The sequence below is a fragment of the Saccostrea cucullata genome, unplaced genomic scaffold, assembly GCF_032062105.1.
Source record: "Saccostrea cucullata isolate Sc308-1 unplaced genomic scaffold, CSIRO_AGI_Scuc_v1 ctg819, whole genome shotgun sequence".
Lineage (NCBI taxonomy): Eukaryota > Metazoa > Mollusca > Bivalvia > Ostreida > Ostreidae > Saccostrea > Saccostrea cuccullata.
Genome location: NW_026918910.1, coordinates 96,124 through 114,126, shown reverse-complemented (window position 1 = coordinate 114,126; position 18,003 = coordinate 96,124). Strand labels below are relative to the sequence as shown.

Below are 18,003 nucleotides of genomic sequence, written 5' to 3'. Positions count from 1 at the left end.
TAATAATTGTCTCTTCGGTATTCAGCTAATTCTATGAATACCCTGTTTTTACCTCAAGCCAGTACCTCAATTGTATACACACTATCTCTTTAAAAATCAGATAGCTCATCATCATCCAACCGTGTTGAAGTCGGTATAAAAAGGCAGACACATTGCATAATCTAGAACTACTTCCGTCCTTCTCAGTTTTAACATAAGCCACAACGACTCTGGACTCTATTTTCATAAGAAATGGGAAACAAGGGGGCAAAATTACATCCAAAGACCATAGAGGAGTTACAGAAACACCTGGGATCGGACCTAACAGACGAGGATATTAAGACGTGGTACAAGGACTTCCAGGAATCTCTGACGCCGGGTAAAGCTCAACTCACCAGGAAAGACTTTATTGAAGTGTATGATAAAATATTTTCTGGAGATGCTCGAGAGTTCGCAGAGCACGTGTTTCGCACGTTCGACACTGACGGAAATGGAATGGTGAACTTCCAGGAATTTGTTGTGGGACTGTTTGTGTCCAGTTCTCAGGAGATGGACAAAAAACTGGACTGGGCCTTCCGCGTTTATGATATCAACGGAGATGGATTTATCACAAAAGACGAGATGAGCAAGATCATTACGGTAAACCTTTAAATGCAGGCCTGGGTCCCCTTCACTCGGTTTTATTTCTAATAATTAACAATGTTCTATTAATACTCAAGATTCTTGAATATATATGCATGCTAACTTGGAGGATACCAGGTTAATCTTCGAACACTCTCAGAAAAATTCACTTAATACAGGCCAGCTTATTCGAACGCTTATACTAACTAATCTTGAATGCTGCCTATCCTTATTGTAAGATCAAGTATTAAATAGAGTTTATCTTTTATTAACTTGCATTTAATATCCTGGAAATAAATAATTTTGTTGGGTTTAATTTGTATGTATATAGAGGTCCACAAATCCATATCCACCACGAAATGTTAAAATATAAACTGAAGACTAAGTACTACAATATTTCATCTTTATACCACATCCAAACCCTGCAAACCAATATATTTTACTTCAACCTATAAAATTTGACCTCATCAAAACAGGTACATGTATAATAAATTGAGTTCAAAAGTTGAAATACCAGCTATTAAGCAATGGAAAGTCAGTATATTTATTCATAAACTGTATTGGAAATCAAACTTTCAAAAACTATTTATTCTGGAATTTGTTCTGATTTTATTTCTATGACTTTTTGCAGTCTATCTGTAAGATGACGACCACCACAGTAAAGTCTGTAGAGGAACTCACCCACGAAATCTTCTCTGACATGGACATAAACAAGGATGAGCGGATCAGCCGTGAGGAATTCCTCCACGGGGCCTCCAAGAACGACTTCGTTATCAAGCTACTGCAACCCGATCCCGACTCATGACAATCCTTATTGAAGATCGCCACAATGAGTGGTAATGATACACGGTGTTTAAATAAACGCAGCAAAATATAATATTTACATACCGTGTACAAAGAAACACTTGTTCTGAACAGCCAATTAAAGGCACCCAAGTTCGGAGTTAATATTTTGTGCCAATCATTTGACATTCTTTTGTATGTTCCATTTACTACCGGGATTATTTCAATAGTTCAATCATGTGCAATTGATTTTCTTTGGATAGAAATTTAAATAAAAAATTTGTCATCAAAGGAACTTCCTTGTTTGAAGATAAAATTATTACTTTATTTTTTACATCTAGGGAATAAATCATTTGTGTAACATAATATGCATCAAGTTCCTAGTGTGCGGTTGTGTCTAACTCTAAGATCTTTTAAAATTCCTTTTGATAAACCGGTAAATACATATGTACTGAATTTTCATTTATAGGCAAAATTCCACGAAGACAATGCAACCATTATGATTTACCCAAACAAGAGTTCTACAAGTTGTCTTTTATATGTTGTATTGCCAGTACAAACTGGGCATATCATGTTCAAGAGTTGTTAAGACTTAGATATCAGCGTTTGGTTCAATGACTGTGAAAATTACATGTTATTGGTTACTACTATACTAAAAACATTAATAAAGACAATTTCTTGTAAATACAATTTGAAAAATATTTCTTTGTTTGTTTTGTTTGAATAACGTCTTTTGTATCCTTTTCGCCGCCAATGCACTTTCCAATAGTAAACAGACAGAGGCTATTAAATGGTATATTAAACTTTTGCATCCCTTGGCAAAAAGAATATCTATAAATCAAGACAGCACTCTTCATCGGTCCAAATGCAATTCACTTCCGTTTCGACACGGACAAACAGAACACGCACAATCGCGTAACTATATCCTATCCGCAACTCCGTTGCAAGGGGATCATCGCCAATATGCTGACGGGTGAAGTAGCTTGAAATAAAATAACAAAAAGTAGTTTTTTCACAGAAAGAAGGGATGCGTTTAAAAGCATTACTGCTTCGTAGTCGCTACGGATACTACGCTCTTGAAGGGAGAGCTAACCTAGCCGCTACATTGTACATAAGAGAGAGCTAGCATAAGTACCAAATCCAAAATGGCATCCTTACCTAAAAGGGGTTTCATTTTGCACACCAGAGAGAATTAAATGTAAATTTAGATTTATATTTTCGCTTGAAATAAAGTCTTTTTGTTCCAGAAATAAGTTTACAATCTGAAATTTAGCGGCTAAACTAGCTGTCTGTTCAGTAGAGATGGATATCTATAACACCTATGCTGCCAGGTTGGCCGCTACGATCTTGAACGCAATCCAGAATTTTTTTCGCGGAAAAACTCGATTCGCAGAAAAATGAACATTCGCAGAAAAGTAAACATAGGCTCATAACTTTAAGTCACCTTGCAGAAAGGAATGACCTTTCATCACAAATGTATAATTTGTTAATCCTAGGGTTAGGTTTTAAACGCATTGTGTATGGGAAAAAATCTGTTCAGAAAATGGACTGGAACCCGGAAGTTAATTTCATTTTTCTCTTTACTAAATGTAATATAAAGTACGTATTCTTTTCAAGCACATGCTAGGTGTATAAATGTCTAATAAGTGTTATAAAGAATCATTCAAATATATTTCTCCGGTCTTTATTAAAGTTTTATCGGAGATCTTCATTTCTGCAGGTGTAATTTTGTAAGATGGTTATCTGGTTACAGGTGTAATTAACCACGTATAGAATGCAATCGACAAAGGTAATGGAATTGAGACGTCGGAGGCGGGTCAGATTGTATCCTGGATGTAATTGAAGTCTCTTACATATTATGGAAATAAGTGAAATTACACAGCATGTTTGGTGAAAAGTTTTTAAAAAAATTACATGGAAATTGTAAATGGAACTTATTCTCATCAATAATAAGAGAAAAATACCAGAAAAACTATTCCGCTTTTTTAAAATTATGACAGAACAAGATGTGTTTGTGAAACACTATGCGCCCGGCAGCAACAAAGTTCGAAAAAAGCTATTTTTAGCATATAGGTCACAGTCAAGGTCATCATTAACCTTGGTGTCATTTCAAAGATTTTGATTAGAAGAATATGCATACTAAATATGAAGTCTCTATCTTTTATGGTTCAAAAGTTATGGCGAAGGTTAAATTTTGCAGAAAAAACTATTTTTAGCATATAGGCCACAGTCAAGGTCACAAGGTCATTGACCTTGGTGTCATTTGAAAGAGCTTAATTAGTGGAGTATGCATATCAAATATTAAGTCTCTATCTTTCATGGTTCAAAAGTTATGGCGAAGGTTAAAGTTTGGGGACAAACAAACAGACAGACAGACAGACAGACAGACAGGACAAAAACAATATACTCCTCGGATCTATCGATTCGGGCGCATAAAAAAGGTCATATACATGTATTTTTCTTGTATTTCTTTTATCTATTTTCTTTTATTGTTTTCGCATAGTCCGTACACAAAGAAAGATATTTGTCACAGGGTAGCATTGAGCGTCAATATGAATACACCTGTATATATCGATAATCTATATGGCATTTTAATGCCCCCGTAATCGAAGATTCGGGGGTATATAGTTTTTGTCGTATCCACTCGTCTGCCTGTCTGTTTGTTCGCAAAAACTTTAACCTTGCCCATATTTTTTGATTTAGTAGAGCTATGACTTTCATATTTCACATGCTTATTCCCTGTGACAAGACCTTTATTTCAGTACCATCAAAATTTGACCTTTTGACCTTGACCTTGGAGTTTGACACACAGTTACACAAAAATTTCAAACTTTTACTTTGGCCATCATAACTTTTGAGCAATAGATACTAGGAGTTTCGTAATTTGCATATGTATACTTTGTGGCACGACCTTCCATTGGACAAAACAACAACTGTGTCCTTTTGACCTTGGGATTTACGTACTAAAATAAAAAACTTTATCCTCGGCCATAAATTTTGAACGGTAAGGGTTGGGGTTTTCAAATTTCACAATTGTAATTTGTGTGAGAAGACCTTTCATTGGATATCAACAACTTTGACCTTGTAGTTTGACCTTATTTTTAAAAACAAACATTGACTATAACTTTTGAAGGGTTTGGGCTAGGACTTTCACACTCGTAATTAATCCTTGTGACAAGACCTTTCATTTGACACCAACAACTGGGACCCTTTGACCTTGATCTTGGGAGTTTGACCTATTTTTAAAAACTTTAACCTTGGTCATAACTTTTAAATGGTTAGGGATGGGCTTTCATACTTCACATATATAATCCTTGTGACTTTTGAACAGGTGGTGCTAGGGCTTTCATATTTCACAATTGTATTTCTTATGAGAAGACCTTACTTTGGGTACCAACATATTAAATTTGCATTTAAGAAAAGTTTAATTTCAGCTATGTTGCCATAGGGGGCATCGGTATTTCACAGATCTTGTTTGGAAAAAAAATCCTTGGAATTGTCACTGAAATTCCCTAAAATAATCTTATTTTATGATGATCCTTGACAAACTTGGGAATGTAAATCAAAGCTGACATAACGTCATCTTAAACTAAGACATCTCATAGACAGATGACCCCCCACCCCAAGATGTGTTTGTGAAACACTGATGCCCCCGTATGACAGCTTATGGCATGGGTTGAATTTTGTCAAATAAAAGTTTAATTCCAAAGATCAAGATCAAAATTGTTGGTACCCATAGGAAGGTCTTGCCAAAAGGAATACACCTATGAAATATGAAAGCCCTATTTCTAGCTATTCTTATGTTGTGACCAAGGTTAATGTGTTTGAAAAATGGGTCAAACTCTAAGATCAAGGTCAAAAAATATTTATACCCTCTGAAAGGTCTTGTCAGAATGAATACACATGAGATGTATGAATGCCATAACACCAACCTAATTAAAATTAAATGTTAGATCCGCTCGCATACTCCTACACTAACATCTGACATCCCGTAGAGGGTCACATCAAAGGTCAAATTCTATCAATCAAATCGTTGCCTGCAAAATCATCATATATTTGTTGAAGCGAATTTGACCTCTGATGTGACCCTCTACGGAATGTTTTTAGATGTAAGTGTAGCAAGTATACGAGCAGAACTAACATCTAATTTTAATTAGATTGCCATAATACTAACTGTTAAAAAGTTATGACCAAAGTTTAAGTGTAGTATTTTTTTTTGTAAAAGTGGATCAAACTCCAAGGTCAAGGTCAAATTTGATGGTACTCAAAGAAAGGTCTTGTTAGAAGGAAAACACTTATGAAATATGAAAGCCGTAGCCCACTAAAAAGTTATGAACAAGGTTTAATTTTTTGCAGACATACAAACAGACAGACAGACGGACAGTGAATTTCATGGCCCTATGATCAGGGGTTCTACTGTTGGAGAGGGGGTCTTTTGATTTTATAGTGAAAGCATATTATTCAAATATCTGCATATATTGTCTCTTCAGTTCAGTATGTATTTAATAACTACATTGTAGTGTAAAAATCAGTTTGTATACTGTACAGGTTTAAAATGATCATTTGGTGACCTTGATATTGACCTTTTCAAATCTAGGGAAAAGAACATTCTATTGGTCAATTGTTTTTTAATCATTCTAAATCATTTCAATATGTACACAGTGTAGATTTATAATGAAAATAAATTAAATACAACAGTCTCATAAATGATTACATCATATTGACCTACAGTTGTACATTGAAGAAAATTGAATACATAACTTAGATATTCAATAAAAAAATACACATGTAAAACTTCTCCAATTTTCTACAACTTCCCCCAAAAATCATATTTTACAGATTTGATCCCTATTGTGTACCTACCATTAGTGTGTAGAGAAATTATGAAAATAATAATAAAGGAAAATGTAAATATACAAAATATTTATCTGAGTATGACATTAGATTATTTGAGTTAATAAAATGAAAATTATGCTTTTCACTGTGTCAGAGAAATGAGATGCAAAAGAATAATAAAGGTACTTTTTACTATTCCCTGTGTCCATTTGAATATACAAAATATTTATCTTATAAATAAATTTCACATACATATATTTGCAAGATATATTCTACACCTCAAGAAAATACAACATATCTTCTTTTATAAATAATGCAGAAACGGCAAATTTTCTCTTCTTTCTGTCACTTGCAACATCATTATCTAAGTGGTCTTGATATGCTTCCCGCCTTATTAGGAGAGAAATATATCAAGGGTATTGGGCTACAAAGATATGTCAACTGTGACAATGGAGAAACAGAAGTAATTTTTGCGCATATGTAATTTGAACACAGTCTTCTCTACACCCTGTCATATCTTCATCTGCTATTCCACCGCTCTAGTTTTCCTTTATAAAACTGTAAACAAACTGTAGGCAGGGGAGGAGTCTGTTCACTGTCGCTAGGCAACAAGGGATCAGATATTGTATCATTGGTAGGAATGTCCTGCGAAATCAGAAAATTTAAATGTCAAATGCAACATGCTTCCATTCATTTTGCAAGATTAAATCCTATCAGCAAAAAGCTAACCTGTTGACGTTTATGACACTGCAATCAAAACTATGACAAAACCATACATGCCAACTTTTGAAAATTTCTATGGGGGATTTAGCGTGTGACGACAATTTTCAAAGCTTCAAATTCGCGAAATTTTGTCATGAAATTAAATGATTATAAAATGATTTTTTTTTTAAATTTATAATATTGATATCACTTATCAATACAACTTAAGGATTAATTTCGCACAAAAAATAATGTTTTAATTTCTTTCCAAAATTGAAACATTCTTTTCTGAAATAGGTGCCTCTCTCACTTAAGAAGAGGTATTTAGTTATATGTAAACAACATTTTTTTCTACCAAGACACATATTTTATTTAGTGAAAATTTGAAAACTGTACAACTTTTAAATCATTTTTTTTTCAAAGGCTAAAAAGTATATGAGGTTTTGATACTGTAAAGCCCTGTTTCTGGAAACATTTTTGAGATTTTTTATTTAAATTTCAATTAATTAGAAATTCTTTATAAGATATTAAATTTACACCACCTATCTTAAAGAGAATTATTTTACAGTCATGAAATTTGTCAGGCTTGATGGTGCCATGTGGGTATTTCCTTAAGTCATACACATACCTAACATATTACTTTTGGGAGAAGGGATGGAAAAGAAATTCTAATTGACATACACTTGATTGTTTCATTTTGATTTTTTCATAATATTTTAACTGGGAAACTTTACAATATTTTTCATTATAGGTAGATACAATCAGCAGTTATGCTTTGTAGTTTTCTACTTCATTTTCAAAAAACGATCTCTTTGGATTCCGATTTTATGGTTTGATTAGTACTGTAGACGTACTTTTTTCCAGGGGGTCATAATTCCGCGGAATCTCAATTTCTATTTAATCCACTGAAAGAATATTACGCGGATTTCTAGATTGTCTCTGTATGCCTTACATTTAAATTAAGTACGCTTGGACAAATTTCCGCGGAAAATTTGTGACAGCGTACATAGCGTAAATTAATACAATGCGGAAAAAAGTACTTCTACAGTATTTTATTGTCTTTAATTTATGTTTTTAATTAAAGAATTAACAATTATCACGTTAATCTTTGTGTTTTACCTTGCATACCCCTTAAAACTGACATGATAATCCCTAATTGCCCCAAGCTAAAAGCTACTTGTACCTGGACAACTGCGTGCGTTCAAGCGTGAAGTGATTTCCTGTGGCTAATTAACACCTGGTTAAATAAACAATGAAACTTGTCTGTGTGCATTGAATAAACAAGTCTGACATTGTTATCCCGATTGTCATAATTCAGCGGTAAGGGAACTTTTAAAATTGGAAATTTTGGTGTTTTTTTTTTCAAATCGGGAATTTGGGGCAATTTTTCTCTCACGATCGGGAAAGCTGGATGAAAGGGTAAAATCGGGAGGATCCCGCCTAAATCGGGAAAGTTGGCATGTATGGACAAAACTGATGTTTATGAAACTTTTAAGCACTGAGTTCAAATCTATGACAAAAAGCGTACCTGATACTGAGAAATAAAATTAAGCAGTCTTAGAGAAAGCTTCCTACTGGAATGCAATAATTCTTGTAAGCTGAAAAAGAGATATGATTATAATTTAAAAATTCTGAATTAATAATCATGATAAAATTGTATTAAGCTTTGTATATATGACAATCAAGGGTCAAAATGTGAAGACACTTACCCTTCTTGTTTAAATAGGCCAAAGTTAACAACCTTTGAACAGATTTCTTTGTTGAGATTGGAGTCAAACAACGGAATGCCAAAATAACAGTCTAATAACGCCCAATCCTCTTCCTTACTCACATCACATGACACTTGTTTCTTAGCGAGATCTAATTTTAGATTACGATTCAAAGATTTTGTATTTGAATTCTCTGCTGGGTCACTTTCTAATTCAAGCATGTCAATTTCCATGGCCAACACATCAGCCGATTGCTGATCCTTGACCCCATTGCATGGTTCACTGATTTCCTCTTCATTAAACACATCCCCTTCATAGAAGTCATCATCCTGGGTGTCTTTCCACACGGTCCGGCTTTCCTTGCCAGTGTTTAGCAGGGTGATATACCCACAAGTGTTCTTTAAGTCTATCTTTTGAGATATTGTTTGTATTGCACTATGTTTCTGGTAAGCACCACTTGAGAATTCACCTGTAATTTTGTTCATAAAATATGTATTGCATATTCACAGATATACATTATTATGTGATTCAGGTATTCTTCTGAACAAAGCAATAATCTTTCTGTCATCTTTAATGTTTATACATGAATATACAAACCTGATTCTTCCTTTTCAAATGGGAAGGCCACAGTGACTGTTTTTCCTTCCGACTGCCACCCATGTGCCTGTAATTACGAATAAGAGTTAGGAAAAGATCTTCAGAGTATCATATATTAATGCATTTAAAAATAGAAGCTTATCAAAGTAACCTGTCAGAACTTAAACTTCTAAATGAGCAAGTTCATCAATCAGGGTCATGAGAGTTTGATGTTGCTATGACACCAGTATCTTAGTTACCTGAACAAGAACAGCTGAGTGTGTAAGAGCATCATTTAAGGTCAGGAGAATGTTTGATGTTGCTATGACACCTGGATCATGTCCCCATGTTGTCACCAACAATCTGTCATAATCCTGCACAACAACAAAATTTATGATAACCATAACCATGGAAAAAGAAATGGTATTAAAGAATACATTTTGAAATCTGATAGCTGATCTTCCTTTACAGAGATATCAACTTACATAAAACATTTTTGGAAGTCTACGTAATTTAGTTCCCTTCACAAGTAAAAGACTAGGTGGCCCACAGCCTGATATATGGTAAGTATACAACTTAAACCACACAGAATTTACCTGAAATGTACAGGTAAAAATTAATTTATATGAATGCTACTTGCATTTATAGTTTTGTCTACAGTGGACATACAATGATATTCAGATAACTTGATAAGATTCTCACATATTTTTTTGTGACACTTTTTTACTGTGCACTTAATGATATGCAAATATTTTTTTTTCAAATTAAAATCAAACAAAATTTCATTTAAAGTAGAAATGTGAATCAGATCTATTTCAGAAGACAAACCTCTGGAATAGCTGGTCCTATGTGTTGTGGGACACAACTACTGACTGGACGAATCTCGTAACTCAGTGGAGCCATCGACACAAGTAAACTATTCATAAATAAAAGATGTTATCAAAACTTTATGTGATTTCATATCTCATAGTTTACATAAAAGTAAAGTGACAGCTTGAATAAAAGCTGTAGAATAAATCAAACTCATTGATCCCTGCATAATGATACATGTACATACCGATTACGACTTACCATAACCTTTTATATATTAAAACGAGAAAAATCTTGATAAATCACCACACTGCATATTTACTGTAAATCACTTTTTATTTGCGAGAACTTTATTTTCGTAATTACGCGAGATGGTATGCTCCTATGCTATAATTCCTTAAGATTATATAGAGCAATGACAACAATTCGTGAAAATTTTGTCTCGCTAATGAAGATTCAATGACTATCTCGCGAAAATAAGGTGTCACGAAAATTAAGTGATCTACGGTACTTGTAGGCTACAAAGGTTAAAGACATGAAATCTGGTTACCTATAGTTCCGGTTGAGAACCCTGGCTCTGGTTGCTGCGTCCAAACCAAGCAGACTCTCGCACCTGATCAAGTCTACCGCTAGGCCATTACCATTCTCAGTGTCCATGTTCAGTTCTTTGTTGTAACGAAGAAAGCGGACCGTGTCACGTAATGTCAGAGCATGAACAAAGTACCTTCTGGCCTCTCCCTCTGCTTCTGAACCAACCTAGTGAGGGGTCAGATTTATAAAGATGCTTTCATGAGAGATTATCATAGAGATATTTTCCTTTAAATCTATAATAATCATACTAGTATTCCAAGTCACAAGTAGAGAATGTTGAACATGACTTACTTTTTCAAGTTCAGTTAGGAAGCTATCCAATGATTCATCGCTAAGCTTTCCCACTTCAAACATAGTCACAGCATGACTTTTTAATCCCTAAAATTAAGGATACCATGCTCAATTCTAAATATAAATTTTAAGTAGGTTAATCTACATGTGAAATTTACCACAAATTCAAACTTTTTAAAAAATGTATTTCAACTAAATGCCTTACTGGAGACAGGTTCCCCATCATAAGGAAAGCTGTTAATGTAGAGTCAAACAGGAAAGCTATTCTTCTGGTAGCACCACTGGTAGGACTTGTATCTTCTAAAATGTAGTAAAGTCACATAAAGTTTTAAAAGGATTTTTAAAATTTCAAATAAATATTCAAATTTGCAACTATATTTAAAATTTTATCCTAAATTTTTTGAGCAAGTAACAGAGTCAACTATCAGCAAGATTTCCAAAGTTTAACAAGATGTGTTTGTAAAACACTATGCGCCCGGCGGCAAAAAAGTTTTAAAATATATATTTAGCATATTGGTCACAGTCAAGGTCAAAAGGTCATTGACCATGGTGTCATTTGAAAGAACTTAATTGGTGGAGTATGCATCCCAAATATGAAGTCCCTATCTTGTATGGTTAAAAAGTTATGAAAAACAGTGGAAAAAAACTATTTTTAGCATAAAGGTCACTGTCAAGGTCACAAGATCATTGACCTTGTCATTGTTTTGAAAGGACTTCATTAGTGGAGTATGTATACCAAATATGAAGCCCCTATCTCCTATGGTTAAAAAGTTATGACAAACAGTGGAAAAAGCTATTTTTAGCATATAGGTCACAGTCAAGGTCACAAGGTCATTGACCTTGATGTCATTTGAAAGGACTTTATTAGTGGAGTATGCATACCAAATACGAAGTCTCTATCTCTTATTGTTCAAAAGTTATGGCGAAGGTTAAAGTTGACAACAGACAGAAAGACAAACAGATAAACAGACAAACAGACAAACAGACAGGACAAAAACAATATACGCCCGGGATCTATCGATCCGGGCGCATAAAAAATACAATCTTTTGTATCCTAAATGTTGGGAAAATATCCTTATTCTGTTCATACAATCTACCATTACTTCCGGAATCCTCTTAGATTTCAGTGATTGAGATAAAACCTTTTATGACCTTACCCATGGCAGTCTCTAGAGCACTCTTGTTGGCCTGACTGTTTGTGTCTTGTGATACCGGGTTTTTGTTGGCCTCCAGCAATGCCTCTTCTGATATCTCATTCCAGTCTAAAATGATCTGGTCCTTGGTCATCCTAAAAATCAAACATTTATTAACGACTTGTGTAAATAGTAAATCTAAACTGGTGTAAATGTCTATGTGAAAACTTTTTTTTCTGACATGGTACTTGCAAGTACTTTAAGCAATTTTTAAACAAATAATTTCTATAAATTATTTTATTTTAATTAATGACTTTTTTTAAAAACTCCTCCCATTAGATTTTACATAAGGTTTTATTTATCAGAACTTACTTTTTATTTGCTGGCTGAAGGTTAACCCATGAAGGATGGAGGTCTTCGGAGTTAATATTTTCCGCTCCTTTTTTCTTGGCAAACCCAAGTCGACAGTACATAGAAATAGCATTCTGCAATAGATAAAGTTAAACACAGGTAAAACAGCAAGGCTCAACTGAGATTAATTTGTAACTCATATACATGTACATAAATCAAAATCATCAATTTTTATAATTTCATTCTTAGCAGTAAATACTTACCTTTACTAATTCTGAATCAATCTGCAAAACATGGGCAAGCTAAAATTAGAAAATACATAATGAGCTGCATTATGAAATAAAATTTCAGACCATTCTTTTTTTTCAGTATTATAGTGTAAATATCTTTCATCAGAATATGCAGTTGTACCTATTCAATATCTGACATGACAATGAACAAGATGAATGGATATGAATGGCATTACAGTAACAGGCATGGTTCCAACACTTTCAGTTCTTACATTGTATATTTAAGGAATGACTCTAATTCTTGGCCAAATTATTCAATATAACCTGGTTTGGGTCAATTTACACTTTATAATCTGCAAAGCGGATTATAAACAAGAGGCCCATGGGCCTTATAAGGCCCACGGGCCTTATAGGTCACCTGAGTATCGTGTAACAACTTTCAAACAATTAAAATTGGTTCATGTTTTAAACCAAAGGCCATGAAATTCAAAATTCACAATTTTGAAAGAGGCACCATTGCTTATCATAATTATAAACTTAGCATGCTTACTCCATTTACTTAATACCCAGAAGTAGATCAGAGTAACAAAGGGAAATGCACTTCCACTTTATAACCAGTTGTGCACCTCACCCCAAAGGAACCACTGACCCAGGGGTCACATATTTCAAAATTTTGCAGATTTATCATAAAATGGTTGATTAAAACTAAAGAGCAGATTTCAAAGCAATAATTTATTTTCAGACTATGTATCCCCCTCCCCCCGACCCAGGGGGGCATAAAAAATATCCATTTTGCTAGATGCACCTTTCTTCATCATGAATATATATATACTTGGATCATTGGCATAAAACCCAGGATCAAAGGAAAAGATTTTCAAAGAGTTAATGCATTTTCACTGTATGATCAATAGAGCCCCGCCTTAACACAAGAACCCCTGACCCTGGGGCCATAAAATTCACAATTTTGGAAGAGACACTCTTGCTCATCATAACTATATACTTTGTTAGTTTATTTAATACCCAGAAGCAGAGAAGAAAATTTTCAAAGAATAATTAATGCATTTTCACTATATAATCAATAGAGCCCCACCCTAGCACCAGAACCCCTGACCCTGGGGCCATTAATTAAACAATTTTGGAAGAGATACTTTTGCTCATCATAACTATTGGCTTAGTTTGTTTATTTAATACCCAGGAGCAGAGAAGAAGATTTTGAAAGAATTAATACATTTTCACTATATAATCAATACAGCCCCACCCTAACACCAGAACCCTTGACCCTGGGGCCCTGAATTTCACAATTTGGTAGAGGACTCAATGCTCATTACATTCATGCCAACAGTTTGACTGCTTGATGTCCAGGAGTAAAGAAGAAGATTTTTAAAGATTGCAATAATTTTGGTGGTTTTGGTCCCACCCCTCAGGGCCCAGGGGGGCAGGGACCATAAAATTCACAATTTTTGTTCCCCTTCACCCATAGATGCTGTATACCAAATTTGGTTGAAATTGGTTCAGTGGTTTCAGAGGAGAAGATGAAAATGTTCAAATGTTAACACACGACGCACGACGGATGAAAACAGATAGCAATAGGTCACCTGAGTTACTCAGGTGACCTAAAAAGCGTAAACTGACCCAAAGCAGATTATACTCGAATAATTTGGCCAAGAATTATAGTCATTCCTTATAATTTAATTTTAAAATAATTAAACAACTGTGGGTGTAAAATTGTGCTGCTTTTTACGAGTTCAAATTTGCCACTCAGTAATACATCCCTAGTAACGGAAGTGATCGGAAACAAGGGGAGGTAATAACTGATACACAGATCTAGCAGCCATGATGTTTGTTTACACTAGGTAAGATTGAGCTACTCTTTGAAGTTACAGGTACATTTATTAAATCTGGCATTTTCCATGAATCCCAAGGACTGAAAATGAGGGGACTGCATACAGATGATTCAGCTGCTTGTCAAGGGGGTGTGTTCCCATACAAAACCAGGTTATTGAGAAATAATTTGCATTCCTTTTTGGAAATCAACCAATGAGAGACTAGAATACAAACAAAATTAAATTATTTCATGATACTAAACTACTTAAACAGTGACATTATACATTAACCTCCTCTCTCCGAGTATCCTTACCTCAGACACAGCCGTGTGTTCATCAATGGAGACAAATATCTTATACAGCAAAGTTTCCAGGTAGTCACCGAGTACACGATTCATAACAAATCCCTCCAGAGGCGGCACTTTATAACAAATAAATTTATATTCGTACAAGCAAGTCCTTGATACATGTAGTGTGTAAATGTATTTTCTACAAATGTTGTTTTGTGTGAAAGCTTCTTACAGTTTTTACATCATAAACAATTACGAATTTGAAAACCATACACTTGTTCTATACCATGTAAACCTAATAAGTTTAAACCAATCTAACAGCATGCAGAATAACCAGGAAATTTTCATTCCACCTACCTATTATACAATCATCATCCTTTATAGGAACATTAAGGTAAATTAATCCCTTTCTATAGAGACCTGTAAAAAAAGAATTAACATTTGTACAATGAATCAATGTACATTTTACCATTATACAATTTTTACATTTGATCATGAGTATAGAAGCTGTGACTTATTGGGAATAATATCTTGTTGCAAAAATGATTTATGTGTAAAAGAAACAGTTATAACTTGACCAGTAGAGCTAGAAACAAAAGATCAAACACTGGTAGCTTGGATGAAATAAGAATACAGGAACTAACTTTGAATAATTTTGTAGTCCATCTCCCCAGCTAACTGACAGCTCTCCTCACTGTCTATTATAGAATCTATCACATTCTTCTCTGATACAGAGCACATCTAAAAAAACGTAAAATAAAGGGAGTCATTTAAAATAGGGCTTAAATTTACACTTAATTTTTCTGATGCATCTACAACAACATGCACTGACAATGAACTGACACTCCTTCTTGTCATACATGTATATCACAACAATAAACTTTCAGAGTCTGAAGATTTAGGAAAATTATAAATTTCCTATGACAAAATAATGATTTATACAGTACCAATACTGCATATGTTATTTCTTTCTTTTTTTTTTTTTGGGGGGGGGCGGGGGGGAACGGGGAATGACTTTAAACCAGCGGTCTCCAATGAGACTGTATTTCTTTTGGTTTGTACTTAAAAATTGATAGTGAAAAGCTGCCCCATCTAGTTTTGCATTCACAGCACAATATCCTGTTGTTTCCTAATTTTGTTTCAAGTTTATCAAAGGATGTTACTGTATGCAAAATTAGACTGAATTAAGCTGGCCTGACAAAAGTACTAGATGAGCATTGATGTTGGAAGTTAATAATCCAATGTTAGAAGTTTGAAATCTAATGACCTTGACATCTTCTTCTGTGATGTAGCCTACATTCACTAGCCACCAGTGCTCAAAGGTCACTGTTTCTACTGGTTGTGATGGCAAGAGGTCTTTAGGAGGCTTTCGTCGAAAAAATTTCTGGAAAATTAATGAGAAACTTTTTTCTATCAGTATTCATGAACCAAAAATTTTGTAAGCATTTACTTTCAAAATATTTTAACATATAACTCTAATATTATCATACAATATCAAAACACACAATATTACTAAAATTTGAAATACTTAAGGTATACATTGAAAATATGAATTTAATGAAAGAGGAACTAAATGACTGCATAAGTAAAGACTTGAAATTTTTAGAAATGTTTTATATTCCTATAGCAGACACTTTAATATAAATTTTACATCTATAAGTATACTGTAAATGTACTGTAAACCCTGTACGATATTTAGCGGAAAATGATTTTTAAACAAGTTAGCGTTGAATTTTACATCTATAAGTATACTGTAAATGTACTGTAAACCATGTATGATATTTAGCGGAAAATGATTTTTAAACAAGTTAGCGTTGATTTCATTTAGCACATTTCTTGATATTCTTATTCAGTATCATGTTTAAGACATTTAGCGGTGTACTTGAATTAGCGGAAGTATCTTTCCGCCAAAAGCACTAAAAGAATACACCGCCAAATGTGATACGTTTACAGTAACTTACCTTTGAAGATCTACATTGGTTCATTAGATCAATGTACTGATTACGGCCTATTCCCAGAAGTCTCAAACCTGAATTAAAGGAAAACTTTTGATTGTATTATTTCACTTTTAAATTAATAAATTGACATAAGTTAAGCAGTTTCGATGCAAATAATATTTATTATTTGATGAACAAGGTAATTTATACTAAAGTACATATCAAAGACTATAAAATATTTTTTTTAAACAAAACATCTAAAAATTCACAAACACCTGAACTTCATACACATGACAGTGCGATTCTTTTTTTTTAGAAATATGAATAACTAAAACTTCCTCAATACTTGATAATGTTTCCTGTCTTTGTTAGCTCTTCATTGCTTTATCTGAGAACCTTAATAAACTGTAATTGTAGCCTAGAAACACTATCCAAGGTAGGAAAAACTTTTCATTTCAGATGACAATTAAAACTTACAGTCCGCAGCAGTAAAGTTCGGCAGAGAATCGTAGCTCTTCTCCTGGGTCATAATGTCTGACATCATGTTGATGTAGTAGGTGAAGGGTGTGACCCTTAACCCCTTGACGATGACATCAGACAGGTGATAGGGGTACAGCATCAGATGCTCCTGACTGTAGTGCATCAAGTCTTCATAGTATCGGCGCTCATCCTTCCTCACGGTCCGAACTAAATTACCTTTATAGCGCAACTGATTCTTAATGCTAAACTGGACAATTGCTTTGTCATATTCCCTCTGTGAATTGCCAAGAATCTGCAAATAAATGAAATGTTTAATGAGAAATAAGAAGAAAATGAAACAAATTTTATCATAAATAAAACACCTATTTTACAATATGCATGAATGCACGACTTCAGGTTTTATAAAATGCTATTAAATTTGACAGGCACCACTACCATGGCAAACTAAATCTTACAATTATTATTAAAATTATAATCTATTAGATGATCATTTTATCAATGAATAAAATGATCTTTTCTCCTGATACTATAAACGTGGGCAATCTCCCTGGGATAAGAGGACATCCTATAGTCAGTAATTACTTGTTTGATGGCTGCTGGTAGTTTTTGCCACGGGTTGTTCAATCTGATTTGGTTTTCTACGTCTGAATTCATGTCGTCTGCTGTTTTGGATGGTCACTTAGCCTGTCATCAGTCATTATTTTCTTATCATATGATGATACATCCACCACCCACAATTTCCAGCTGACATGTTGGAAGAGTGCTATCAGGAAGCGAATTATAGAACGAGACATTTGATTGGTTGATTCTAAATCATTGTCGAATCAAAAACTATCTTTCTTATGGTGCTCGGGATAAAGG

General features: G+C 34.0%; 2 protein-coding genes across 2 annotated transcripts; one reads left to right on the top strand and one right to left on the bottom strand.

Moving 5' to 3' along the window:
• The first annotated feature begins 111 nt into the window (after positions 1–111).
• LOC134275569 (hippocalcin-like protein 1) lies at positions 112–2,084 on the top strand. Its single transcript, XM_062757839.1, has 2 exons — positions 112–618; positions 1,232–2,084. Exons 1-2 carry the CDS (start codon positions 232–234, stop codon positions 1,403–1,405), a joined length of 561 nt encoding a protein of 186 aa, XP_062613823.1. The 5' UTR covers positions 112–231; the 3' UTR covers positions 1,406–2,084.
• Positions 2,085–6,509: 4,425 nt separating this feature from the next.
• On the bottom strand, positions 6,510–17,914 carry LOC134275700 (protein FAM91A1-like). Its single transcript, XM_062757968.1, has 20 exons — positions 17,725–17,914; positions 17,140–17,434; positions 16,687–16,754; positions 15,993–16,109; positions 15,370–15,466; positions 15,083–15,145; positions 14,750–14,856; positions 12,646–12,684; positions 12,404–12,516; positions 12,056–12,186; positions 11,104–11,198; positions 10,899–10,985; positions 10,567–10,772; positions 10,035–10,122; positions 9,692–9,802; positions 9,467–9,580; positions 9,228–9,294; positions 8,631–9,099; positions 8,450–8,519; positions 6,510–6,864 (listed from the first exon to the last, which is right to left on the bottom strand). Exons 1-20 carry the CDS (start codon positions 17,794–17,796, stop codon positions 6,739–6,741), a joined length of 2,535 nt encoding a protein of 844 aa, XP_062613952.1. The 5' UTR covers positions 17,797–17,914; the 3' UTR covers positions 6,510–6,738.
• Between the last annotated feature and the right edge of the window lie 89 nt (positions 17,915–18,003).

Excerpts from the sequence above, each read along its gene's own strand:
- LOC134275569 (XM_062757839.1), top strand. The coding sequence starts at position 232 with ATGGGAAACAAGGGGGCAAAATTACATCCAAAGACCATAGAGGAGTTA. Across the intron at positions 619-1,231 it reads AGATGAGCAAGATCATTACG|TCTATCTGTAAGATGACGAC; the intron begins GTAAACCTTTAA and ends GACTTTTTGCAG.
- LOC134275700 (XM_062757968.1), bottom strand. The coding sequence starts at position 17,796 with ATGAATTCAGACGTAGAAAACCAAATCAGATTGAACAACCCGTGGCAA. Across the intron at positions 17,435-17,724 it reads TACCAGCAGCCATCAAACAA|ATTCTTGGCAATTCACAGAG; the intron begins GTAATTACTGAC and ends ATTTATTTGCAG. Across the intron at positions 10,773-10,898 it reads TCCTAACTGAACTTGAAAAA|GTTGGTTCAGAAGCAGAGGG; the intron begins GTAAGTCATGTT and ends ACCCCTCACTAG.